Below are 13,245 nucleotides of genomic sequence, written 5' to 3' on the forward strand. Positions count from 1 at the left end.
TATAGTTTGGTGACTCAGCATTTTATTTTTGCTTTTAATGTATAGCCAGTTTGAGTTTGGATGACTGAGTACTTAATGCTTCAGATTTATTGCTGATTTTGAAAACTTAGTCAGAAGAATAGCAAATATCTCTTACACCTTTCATTCCTTTACAACACTTTATATTATTGGATTAAAATTTCTTAAGTTTTTAAAATATGCAATTACTGGGACTTTGTTTTAAGAAAATCTCTTCTCTTCAGGGAAATGGCTTGGGCTGGGTTTGGTCTGTTTTTTTCTGATCTGTTTTGGAAAGATTTTTTCAAGTGTTGCTGGGGCCTGTCACCTGTAATCATAAGACTGTCTTCGGTTCTTACTGGAAGAGTAGATCACAGCAGAAGAGATTTTTCGGGGGTTACCTTCCCCCACCCTCCTCCCCACAACACATTTGGAGACATGGGAGTTACTTTGCTGGAAATGAGGCTCCTGCACAGCCATTTTTATGTGTAGAATTCAGTTTACAGAGGAAGTCTGTCTACTTGCTACCATAATAGCGAGGCATAGAAAGGACATGACTTGTCCGTGCAGGCCAGTATCAGAGTTGGGAATAGAATTCAAGTTTCTTGAGAACCAGTCCAGTGCTGTAGTCCCCAGCCAACCCACATTTCTAAATGATGGGCCTGGGAACGCAGGATTTGGCAAAATTATAGAGACATAGGGCTGGAAGGGACCTCAAGAAGTTATCTAGACCAACTCCCTGCCCAGAGCTGACCCGAGCAGGGTGTGGGGCCTGGGGCAAATCAGCTTAAGTGGGGCCCTGCCCCCCCCCCACTCCGATCCTGCGCACCCTGGATGTGAAGAAGCCGCCACCAGTGTCAGGGTGGGGAGGTAATAAGCGCCCAGATGCAAAACCAGCACCAGCGGCTCAGACTCACCATGGCCACACCACCTGGCTCCACAGGGCCCAGGGCAGTCTTTCCTTTGAGATGGGCTTCAGGCAGTTTTCTGGACTGGGTAGTTAAGTTACGACTTGGGTCCAGAGCTGATCAGAAGTAAGGTCTGGTTGCCGTGGCACCAGTGGAGAAGATCTCTTATGTCATCCAGTTGATCTATACCAGTGTGGAATCTTTCTTTTATAATACATTTTCCAGTTTGTCTGTCTAATTTTGAAAATGCAGAGTTATGGAAGGCACTCTCTGCCTTCATGTGTCTAGCTATTGGTGCTTTCCCTCATGTGCAGGTGTAATTTTTTTCTTTTCTGGGAACCCAGTACTACATGGAGTAGTACTGTGCACTCTGCAAGATTAGCCCTTTAATGTTTACATGAGTTGAATATTTTCGGTGTTTTTCAGTCATGGGTACTTCATTTCTTAATCTCTGTAAATACATCTCCCTGTACTCTCTCTCTCCCTTTTGCTGCTTTTCTGTGAACTCCTTCCAGTTTAATATGTTTGAAGCAATGTGGTAGGAGAAATAAAGTGTCAGTTGCAATTGCACCAGGGTTAGTTAAAGCCTAAGTTCTTAATTGCTCAACATTTCAGACCTTTACATTTTGGATTTCAGTTCTTACTGGTCTTGTAGTGATTTTTTTATGGCGGCTGGAACAAAAGAATTCAGGAAGAGTGTGAGGGTGTAGTAGGGAGAGAAAATATCTTTTTATTTATTATTTTTTAAATAGAATGCTTTTGTGACATTATTTTAAGAAGTCAGCATTCATAAGCTCAGCTGAGCTCCATTCCTGTGCTCCCTGTTGTGGAGAACTGAAGCTAAGATTTGGCAGAGAAATAGCTCCAGGGGAGAAATACCTTTTGAGCGTTCTGTTGAGCATTTGGTTTAATGTGGTTGAGATGTGTGCCTTTGAGAATTGCCCTTTGCACATACACAGTGACTTTGGCACAGGGTATTAATACATTGGGCAATGTTCCAAAGGTTGGTAGGATGCTCTGTGTATGTGTTTGTTCAGATGATTGTGAACTCCACCCCTGGGTTCCATGTATCCAGATCAGTAATTTCTAAATGATGGGCCTGGGAACACAGGATTTGGCAAAATCATAGAGACGTAGGGCTAGAAGGGACCTCAAGAAGTCAGAGCTGACCTGAGCAGGTTGCAGGGCCTGGGGCAAATCAGTTCGTGCAGGGCCCTGCTCCCGCTCTGATCCCACACACCCTGGATGTGAAGAAGCCACCACCAGTGGCAGGTGGGGGGGTAGCGAGCACCCAGATGCAAAGCCGGCAGCGGCAGCTCAGAGTCACCGTGGCCACACCACCCAGCTCCAGAGGGCTCAGGGAAGTCATCCTGATTTCACTACCCCCACCCCTCGGACGGCCCTGCTTCTGCCTAAGGCAGGATCATCCCTATCCAAACCATCCTGTAAAAATCCATTGTCTAACCCAGAGGTCAGCAACATTTTTGGGCAGGGTGCCAAAAACACCTGCAACTTCAACTTGTAAGATGTTGGAGTGTCAGGGGCAATGGTGGGGGAGCCATGAAGGGCCTGATCCTTGTGGCTGTGTAGACCCGGCCCCTTCCCCACCATCCACTCAGAGGCATGTGTGCCAAGCAAAATGTCTTTGAGTGTTACACTGGTACCTGTGTCAGGGGTTGCCTACCCCTGGTCTAACCTCTTAGCCAAACCACAGTCAACCTTGACATAGCACAAGATGTTACATCTGAACCTGATATGAGGTAGAGCAAGGGCACAACAGCAGACAATATCTTGTGTGTCTGTGAAGGTTGTTAATATTCATTCAGGAGATTTCAGGAAGAGGGCTTGCCCCCCCACTACAGAAGAAGGCAAACCCTGCCTCAGTCTGTGCCAGTTTAGCCATAGGGTAAAATTCCTTCTTGACTCCCAAATTTAGTAACTCATTTGACTTTGAGCAGAGGAGCAAGACTCTAGCCAAGAACCTCCAGGCGTAAGTCCCAGCAGAAACATTGGCACGTCCCAGTTCCAATCCACAGCCTTTGCTGCAGCCAGCACCCTGTGCATCTGAGGAAGGCCTAAAAAAGTCCTGAAACCCTAACATGTAGTAATGGAAGAGAAATTCCCTTCCAACCCTTTGTGGCAACCGGCAAAGCTCAGAAAGATGAGAAAATGGATCTTTCTTCTGCAGCCTTCCCCTATAGGATTCCCCTTAGCCTGTGGATAGCTGGTAAGGCCAAGGTGACAGCCCAAACATGTCCTGGTTTTTCTTTCTTAGGCATGCATCCTCGCACCGTAGGCATATAAAAAATAATTCCTTGCACTCTGCAGTCTTCCACAGAGCCTTGAAGTGGGATGACTAAGGCCCAGAGCAGTTATTTGGCTTGTTCAGGGCTATACAGTGTTGTGCCAGAGCTGGGAGTATTAATCCTGCTTGATAAATTGGAAAACCCAGACAAAAAAATATGCCTGATCTACCTGGCTTGCTCTCGGTGATCAGCCTTGTTGTAATCTTGGAGAGGATCTGACAGCAATGTTCTGAGTGAAACTGGGTGAGTCAGGATTATATCTAGACTTGTGCAAACTCAGCACACCTAATTAGCCTGAGCACATCACATGAGCATTGCTATATTTCTTTCAGTTCAGGAATTAGCATCTAGAGAGTTAGCCGAGATCTCTCTAAACAGCACTGCCTTACAGTGTGCGGACATACCCTTAGTAACTTCTCTGTATATTTGTTACATGATATTTAATACAAGGCTTCTCATTAGCTGTGAATATATTGTAAGCTTTTATCTCTTAAGATACTAGGAAAAAATTTCTCACTAGAAGGCTGATGAAGCACTGGAACAGGTTACCTAGAAAAACGGTGGAATCTCCATCCTTGGAAGTTTTTAAGACCCAGCTTGACAAAGCCCAGACTGGAATGATCTAGTTGGGGATGTTTGTGCGTTGAGCAGGGGGTTGGACTAGATGACCTCCTGAGGTCCCTTCCAACCCTCATTTTCTATGATCTTGTACCTGGATTAGTCACTATAGACAGAAAAATTACCCAGAGTTTGCCCTTGTACCCTCACAGCATAGCTAAATTTAGTTATGTTCTAAAGAACAAACTGAAGATGTATTTGGAATCAGAGAGAGAGAGAGCTGGAAGGGGACCATCAGAGGTCATCCAGTCCAGCCCTCTGCCAGAGGCAGGATCATATCCAAACCATCCTATACAAATCTATTATCTAATCCAGAGGTGTCAGATGTACAAATCAAAGGGTGGATCTCCTCTGGAGAGCCATATGATCCAACCTGTGGTTCTCTAACTGTACCTCGCACTGCATGCAGTGTACAGAGCCAGTCTTGCATGTGTGCTGGAACTGGAGCTGCAGGTTCTACATGTAGCCCAGGGTGGCCAGCATGGGGCATGTTCTGCATACTGCACCATGCTGGACCAGTCCCTGAATGCTGGCTCCAGGGTTGGTCTGGATTGAGCCATGCCGGAGCCAGCACAATACTGTGTGTATTGTGTACCCCGAGCTGGCCTAGAGGCATGGGAAATACCCTACAGAAGCAGGAGATCATGTGAAATGTACTCTCTCACTGTAATTGGAGACGCACAGTGTCCTATTTTTCAGGTTCTGGAGAAGACCTCTACAGAGTTTTCCATGGGGATATGACCAATCATGTATATTTCTGCAAAGAGAAATTTCCTCCACAAAACTCCTCTTCCACATATTCAAGCACTAAAGAGGGTCATTTGTCACTGGATTAGAATCTAAGCATTTAACCCTGTTTTCATAGGCATATTTCTTTGTGTGTGTGTGTGTGTGTGTGTGTTCACTGTTTCTTTTTTTTCTGATGTTTGTGTAAGAGCAGTAAGGTTAGTGCCTTCTACTTTTGAAAGCCCTGGCCCTTTTTATTTTTTTAATCTATAGGGCAGTGCTGTTCTATTTTTAAAGCTTTGATATGTCGAGTGCTTGTGCGTCAGCAAAGTGTCCGTTTCCTTTCTTTAGGAATTCAAGGGTGATTATTTATAAATCCTTGCAGAACAAGTTATTGTTCTTTTTTAGCTTTTAAATTGGCTGTATTGAAGAGAGACTTGTCACATGAGCAGACATCCTGACTAACAGATTGTCTGTATTTTTACACACACACACACACGTTGCAGATTTTGTTAGGATGGGATCAGAAAGTGAAGGAAGAAAGAAAGTTAGAAGAAAGCATGGAAAAGCTGATTGGGGTGTTCTGTGGGGGCCAAGGACTTCCTGGTCTTTTTTGTTTAGAGCAGGGATTTTTAGTTTAGTTTACTTCTTTTAAACTTAAGGCCCCCTCAGAAAATGTCAGCTTTTAGCTTTCACTCGTTTTTTGACGACAGAAAAATAACAGCAATTCTTTTGTTGCAAAAAAATGTAAAGGACCACAACAGGTCAGAATATTTTTCACATTGGAATGTAGATTTAGTGATACTGAAGCATTTCATGAGTTCATGTCCATGTTGCTAAACAATTCAAGAAAATCAGATCTAAAAAAAATCAAAACGTTTCATTTTAGCATTTTCTAAGTGAAACATTTTGTTTTTTATCTTCAAAATGTCTGTTTCATATTTCCTTTTAAATTTATCTTAAAAAAATTCCAAACCATTTATAAATGGCCAGTGAAATATAAGAATGAAATATTTGACTTCTTTAACTAGAACTAAAACTGGACGAGTGTAATCCAATAGCAGTCACACTAGTTATGGCATTAGAAAGTCATTATGCAACTGTCTTCTATTATGTTTCTTGCCCTTTTTTTAAAAATCATCTGGTGGTGGCTGCTATTAGAGAGAGGACTGCGGACCAGATGACTCACTAAAAGAATGGTATATATAGTAACATGTATTTATAAAAATGCAGTTTACAGTTACAAAAAAAAATTCTCTGCTTATTTTAATGTTTTTTAACATGCAACATTTATTTTTATTAGTAACTTCAAAATATAGCTGAAATTGATTCTAAGTCAGGAGTTGACAGCTTTTTAGAGCAGAGTGCTAGAAACACTTCAACCTTGACTTGTAAGATGTTGGCCTACCAAGGGCGGATGGCAGCCTGGGCCATCCCTGGGGGGGGGGAGGCGGGGCAGCTGCCCCAGATGCCGTGCTTTGTCGGGGGGCCCCATGGACAGTGCCATACGGGCCATGCCGCATGCTGCCAGCTCTGTGCTCAGGCCACTCACCACCCCTCCCTCCCCCGGCCCTGCACAGGGATGGCTCTCACGGCAGGGGAGCTGCAAGGGGCCCCATCCTTGTTGTGGCGGCTCAGCCCTGGCCCCTTCCCCACTGTCTGCCTGGAGGCGTGTGTGTACCCATCACCAGCAAGGAGCTTGGCTGGGGCTCTGCAGATCTCAGTGCAGCTCCTTGCAGCCTCCCCATCACCTACTGTGAGCAGCCCAGGCTCTGTGGTGAATGACAAGGGCTTGGCCAGAGCCTGGCTGTGGCTGGCAGCTGGGAGGCTGCAAGCCAGTGCACTGAGGTCTGCAGAGCCCCAGGCTGGCTTGTTGCTGACAGCAAGTGCACATGTACCTCAGGGAAACTGCAAAGGGGCCGATCCTTTATTGCAGCAGTGCAGCCCAAGCCCCTTCTCCACCATATAAAATACCTTCACGTACCATACTCTGGCACGTGTGCCAGGGGTTGCCAACCCCTGTTCTAAGCCATGTACCTTGTGTTGCCATTCCAGGAAGTTCAGTATTGTTACTAAAATAACAATGAAATCATTGAGTATTCTATACAGCATGTTGGCTTAGTAGTCCTAGCATCGAGTACACTTGGGTTTAGAAGCTGAAGTTCATTTTAAGTTTTATTAAGTATTAGTAGTAAAGGAACTCAGTGATATGAAAGCAAAATTATTTTTTTTATTCCTTAGACCCCAATTTTGTTCGGACATTTCTCACAACATATAGATCCTTTTGCAAACCTCAAGAATTATTGAGTCTACTGATAGAAAGGTATGTGATTTTTTTTTTTTAACTCTTCATTTATGTAGAAATCCACATTTTTTTTTTTATATAGAGTATAATTTTTTTAAGTTTATTAATTTTTTTATTTTTGATTTAACTTTTTAAAGCTAGATATAATTTGTCACCATCCTCTTAAAAGTTTTCAAAAGCAAGTGTGATAGTATAAAATCAAGTTAAAAAATTATCAGTTCATATAATTTGATGACGTTCCATTGAAATAAGTGGACTTTATGTTGAGGATTTGGCTCCCAAGCAATGTTCCCTCTAAGGAGCAGTGGTCCGTGAGCGCGTTGCCTCTTTCCGTGAGCGCGCCACCTCGGTCCGGTGTGGGACACTTACCAAAGGGTAAGATGCTGAAGGCTGGGGGCTGGGAGCCAGGGGCCGAAGCCAGGGGGCTGGGGCTGGGGCCAGGGGTCAGGGGCTGGAGCCGGAGCCTGGCATGGGCTCCCCGGCTGTGGGGAAGTGCTCCACTCCTCCACATCAGGGCTGGGGAGCAGAGCACTTTCCCGGAGCTGGCAGAGCCTGCACCAGCTGCCCACACCAGCCTCCATCCCTGCCTTGCCTCACCTTGGGGAGGAGCCGTTGCCTGCCCTAGTAAGGCTCTTCTGGCTCCAGGACACTGCTCCGCTCCCCGGCCCTGACGCCACATGTCTCCTCACTCCCCGGAGCACTATCCCTGAGATAGTATCCCGGAGCCGCTGGAGCCTCACTCAAGGCAGGTGGAGTTCCACTCTTTTTCATGTTGTGGTATAAGCCTGTTGGGGTTTTTTTAGATTAGCAAGGCAGGGTTTGTGCAGTGTCGAAGTCAAAGCTGCCTTTCACTGAATCAGAAACTTCACTGTTATGGTAATATTTGTTCTGAGCAATTGTATCAGTGAAGGATTTGCTCTCATCTACCTAATTTACATTAAAGTTTTGCTTCTCTTTGTTTGCTCTGTCTGTGCTAGGTTTGAAATTCCAGAGCCTGAGCCAACGGAAGCTGATCGTATGGCTATGGAGAATGGAGACCAGCCTCTCAGTGCAGAATTAAAGCGGTTTAGAAAAGAATACATACAGCCAGTACAGCTGCGGTAAGTATTGCAGAAAAGCTGCAAATTCCAGAGGTAGGAATGGTGTAAGCCACTGATAATGATAACAGTGGGGAGGGAGGACTTGTATCTAACTTGCATGCAAACCTCAAGCTGTTTCTTCATTCTGTACCCAAGAATTACCAAGTTTCTTTCTTTGTATTTGGTAGCTCATTAGATAATTTGTTTTTTTAAAAGAGGAAAAATAAGTTCTTGTAAACAGAGTTATTTGCAGGTACACTTTCCCTATGATCTAGAGTCATTCTGAAGATATCTAGTGCTGTAGATACAGTAGTTTAGTGGTCAACTATTTTAACCTCATTTCCCAAGGCTCTTTGGTGACTTAAGCTCAGGACCTCCAGAATGGGAAGTCAGAGGCAAACCCTGTGCCAGATTCTAGAATTGCTACATTACAAATTAGGCCCCAGTGTTCTCTAAGGGGCCTTCTGAAATCTATGCCTTTGACTTGAGGTAGTATGTTTGGAGGAAATGCACTTCAGCTGTATTTGATCCTCTAATCTACTCACTACAGCAGGGGTCAGCCATGCTAGGTGCTGCCAGATGGTGGAGTTAAAATCTCTCCCAAAATATTTACAATTTCTCCTTTAATACCATAGAGTTTTAAATGTATGTCGGCATTGGGTGGAACACCACTTTTATGACTTTGAGAGAGATGTTGATCTTTTGCAACGATTGGAAGAATTCATTGGGACAGTAAAAGGTATTTATGATTGCAGTGAATATCAGTTTAAAACAAAAGTTGAGTCTTAAGCATCTTTATGTGGTGATACTTCCTTATGGTTGTGGGATAAAGAAAAGAGAAAAAATTACTACTCCTAGTGACTTCCGTTCTGTAATATAGTGTAAATGTATCATTTAAACAGAAAAACGGATTCCTGTTCATAGTCAGAACAGTGGATCTTCATTGAATCTGGTTGACATGCTTCTAGCTGTATTGTAAATAGATTAATATAAATGCACATTGGCAATAACTGAGTGGCTAGTTTTAAGGACCGAATGGAATAGTCTTTTTGGTAATCACATACTTAAATTATAGTTGGATGTAACTTGCATAAAACTTTAATTGCAAAACACCTTATTTGCTGGAGCCAGAGGTCAACTGATTTGCAGTTGGAACCATATCTGGAGAAGCTGTCACAGGCCAGCTTATCCCTCCAGTTCATGGTTATGCAGCAGACTTTTCCTGTTCATTTGTAGTAATGAGTATGGCAGTTGCATACAGGGAAAGGTAAAATGTGGAAAGTATTTAATGTATATTTAGTGCATAGAGTTTATTATAGTATAATATATGTAGCAGCTGAAAATGGGAGGGCGAGCACCAGCTTTCAGTGGACCATCAGCAAATTATTTGTAGACTGGGCAATTTGGAAAACTAATCTGGTACATAGAACATAAGAATCGGGGGTTCAGGACTTCAAAGGCTCAATTAATTATCCCATCAACTTCATGCATGAAATGCCCTTGCATATGAAGCTAACAGGATAATTGGACACCTTGGTACTTTTTCCTGCCTTTTCAGGGAACCACTGTTCAGCAAGTGATACCTCCATGTACCTCAGCTTGTCCACCTGCAACAAAATTAAACTCTGTTCAGTGCATACGTAAGAGCCTTGAGATATAACAATTTGGGAGTGCTTTCAGGACCACAAGAAAACCTGTTATATACTATTGAAGTACAAAGTGTTGTGTGTTATTTATTCTGTTGAGTAAATCTGGAGACTTAAAGTACATTGGCTTCTTTAGTCATTCATAGAATTAAGAGGTAAATAAATGCTGTTGTTGTTTCTCTATGCCAGGTAAAGCTATGAAGAAATGGGTTGAATCAATCACAAAGATAATCCACCGGAAAAAGCAGGCGCAAGCCATTGGGCCAAGTCACAATATTACTTTTGAAAGCTCACCTCCTGCAATTGAGTGGCATATTAGCAAACCAGGACATGTAGAGACTTTTGATTTGCTCACTTTGCACCCAATAGAAATTGCTCGACAGCTCACTTTACTCGAGTCAGATCTTTACAGGTAATTGTTAGAAAACTAAATGTACCATGTGATACTATGGCACAAAGCAACAAATATTTCCTAATTTGAAATGTCCTTTGTAGGCCTTTATGGAGCAGGTCTAGTGGTACAGCCCCTTGATCTATATGGTGTTTTAGTTATTGACTATGCAGCAAAAGATTCTAAAGATGAATCACAAAGCAAAAAGTATCTGTGTATATCATGGTTCCCAATATATTCAAGCACTGATAGCCAGTGTCTACTATCAATTGAACTGTACAGGAGAAGAACACCTCCTGGTACCTTCTGTTACTTCCAGAATTGGCAGACCTTTGAGAAACATGAAAACCACTTCAGCCATTTTTCTTCATTCCCTGGGGCACCTATATGTGTGCTGGATGTGTGCTCTGATGCACGCATTGGAGCAGGCTCGAGTAGCTGAGTATGCTAATTAACACGCTCCAGCAGCCTCCATATTGCATGTATTCAGCATCCTTACACTTCAAAATGGTGGCAGGAAAAATGCTTCTCAAACAAGCTGTACTTAAAGTGCTCCCACTGCCATTTTGAAGTGCAGAACACTGAGTACACATGACGCTGCAGGGACTTTTAATTAGAGTGGTTCCCAAGAGCTGCTCTAATTAAAGCACCCCTCCCCCATCCCAGAGGACATGTAAAGATGCTTCCATTTTTATGTGAAGTGTTGTGGCTACAGGAATCCATGGACATTAGGAGGTCACATCTCATTAGGGTGAATAAGATTTAAATTTCATTCTTCATTTTGATGAATGGAAATGATTATTAATATGCACAGTGGTATATTTTGTTGATATATAGTATGATGTAAACAGGAATACTAGTTTTATTTATGCAGTTAGGATTTTGATGCGGTTGATAGTTTTTAAGTAGTCATCCTGTAATAATTTAAATCCATCAACTAAGATGTTTTTAGAATAATAGCTTTTGTTAAAAAGCTGGATATTATTGTATTTTTTTAATTTGGTTTTGGTTTTTATAGAGCTGTACAACCATCAGAGCTTGTCGGAAGTGTGTGGACAAAGGAAGATAAAGAAATTAATTCTCCCAATCTTCTCAAAATGATAAGACACACTACTAATCTCACCTTGTGGTTTGAAAAGTAAGTCATTGTCTTAAATCTCTGTTTCTGGACTTCAGAGGACATTGTGGTCCTTTCAGATGCTTCCCAAGAGGTAACCAGGGAGAAAGTGTTTGAGAGGACCTGCTTACTGGGGGCATGGCTAAGTGCTGCAGTTTGGCCTTCCAGCTCTTTTCAACTGAGAAATAGGACTTGCCTTGTTCCAGATATTTCTAAAACTGCCCTGTTACTTTGTAAGTTTTATTGGATCAGTTGAAACATTTCAGAATGGTAAACTTTGTGCTATAACTTAATTATTGTTTTTGCAAAATTAGGTGTTCTGCTTGTATTCTTAGATGCATCATAGAAACAGAAAACTTGGAGGAAAGAGCAATTGTAGTAAGTCGGATAATTGAGATCCTGCAAGTTTTTCAAGAGCTGAACAACTTCAATGGTGTCCTTGAGGTTGTCAGTGCTATGAACTCCTCACCTGTGTATAGACTGGATCACACGTTTGAGGTAGGACAAGATGTTTTCAGCTTTTTCCTTACAAGCATAAAGTTAGGTCAACATCCTTTTCCTTTAGATATCTCCTTTCAGTACCATTCTGTTGTACCTGATGTTCACCATGTCCACACGCAGGCAGTGTACCAATCAAAAGAAACAGAACAAACTGCAAGGACTGAGGGGGGGAAAAAGCAGAAAATGAGTGAAAGAATAAAGGAGAGAAAGGTAGATAGTAGGAAGAAAACTGTGAAAGGCAGAGTCAAAGCAGTTTCTCAAGAAGAGGAGGAGAAACTTCAATACATAGGTTCATAATTATTAAAAAATATTTAAAAGCAAATAGAAATATATGGAGGATAAGATCTGGTTAATACTCAAAACAAAAGGAAAGATTATGGGAAAAGTAAATATATTTCTCATGGCTTATTAGTCGAAAGAAGCAAGTAGTATGGTTAAAGATTGTGTTAATAGTTTCCATAATAACCTATTTGTCTTTTGGGCTGCAATTTGTATAATTTTTGACCAGAGATGAATATTTCTGGAAAATTAAATTCTTTCAGTCACCTTGCAAGAGGCAAAGATTTCTTTGGGTGATCTTTTTCATTGGATCAACTACATGGTTGGGATAGACTTAAACAAGTTCCAAATGCAGAGCATTTGTCAGGTCTGAGGAAAAACCAGGCATGGCAAGAACTTAATCTAAGCCACTTTGGATTTTTCAGGCAAGGAAAAAAAATAGTTTCTTAGCTTTCTTCAGCTGTTAGGCTTTTTGACTAATACAAAAGCAGTTAAAACTTGTAATGAGTTTTGGTAAGTTTTACACAGGTAAAACAAGCTTTGTGGAGGGTTTTTTTCTTTTCTTTAAGGTTAGTTGGAAAGTGAATTATCAGTACATATTTGAAAATCCAATTGTGTGCCTTTCCAGGTGCATACTAAACTTCAAGTTATGACAGCAGATCTCCGGATGTTGTATCCCTAGCTATGTTTGTATTGTACAAGCTTTGTCCTCTCAACTGGTCCAGACAGTCATGACTTAGTTCAACCAAGGCTCTGTAGCATAGTGTGCAGGATAGGTTGCCCTATGTGGGCAAGCAGCCAGATTACATACCTAGGCAATAAAGCAGGAAGAGCAAATATTCTGGCAGAATAGGCACTGTACCACAAAAATAAGTGTGTTGCATATTTCTGCTTTCCCCAACGAAGGCAAAGTTCCCTACAAAGGAGCAAAGTAAAGTGTAAGGTAGAGCTGTAAATGTCTTCCTGGCTTCCAGTGCAGCTGAAGATTTCAGTCTTGGGTCTCAAGCAGATTCACTGCAGACCAAGACAGGCAGACACTGAGGTATAAAAAATGACTAGCATCTTCAAGTTAGTATTCCAAGGATGAAACGGCTAATAAGATGGGAAGTAAAAATCAGATTAATGGAAAAGCATAAGAATCAGTGTAGTTCCTGGGGAAAGTGGAGGAATCTTCTATCTGAAGACAACAGAAAATAGTCTCCTGGTGCCAGAAGGGTTCATTTGGGCTTGTCCATACTGCAGCAACAGCATGTCTTGGCCAAGATGTTCCTAAGTGGGCATATGCCAGCCCAGAAGTATGCTGGTGAGCCCACTCAGGGACAATACTGGGAGGCCACTAACAAGCATGCTGGAGATTGAGGGCTTGAAATTG

General features: G+C 42.3%; 1 protein-coding gene across 2 annotated transcripts in view; it reads left to right on the forward strand.

Moving 5' to 3' along the window:
* The window catches only part of SOS1 (SOS Ras/Rac guanine nucleotide exchange factor 1), a 75,402-nt gene that overhangs the window by 44,860 nt on the left and 17,297 nt on the right, over positions 1-13,245 (forward strand). For both annotated transcript variants that reach the window (XM_090052696.1, XM_090052702.1), the window contains 6 exons: positions 6,797-6,878; positions 7,838-7,960; positions 8,575-8,678; positions 9,775-9,997; positions 10,995-11,114; positions 11,429-11,591. In XM_090052696.1, coding sequence (XP_089908822.1) covers positions 6,797-6,878; positions 7,838-7,960; positions 8,575-8,678; positions 9,775-9,997; positions 10,995-11,114; positions 11,429-11,591 — 815 coding nt within the window. The remainder of the gene's footprint in view (positions 1-6,796; positions 6,879-7,837; positions 7,961-8,574; positions 8,679-9,774; positions 9,998-10,994; positions 11,115-11,428; positions 11,592-13,245) is intronic.

Source organism: Crocodylus siamensis, chromosome 1 (assembly GCF_052110815.1).
Source record: "Crocodylus siamensis isolate JL-2025a chromosome 1, ASM5211081v1, whole genome shotgun sequence".
In the NCBI taxonomy this organism is placed as follows: domain Eukaryota; kingdom Metazoa; phylum Chordata; order Crocodylia; family Crocodylidae; genus Crocodylus; species Crocodylus siamensis.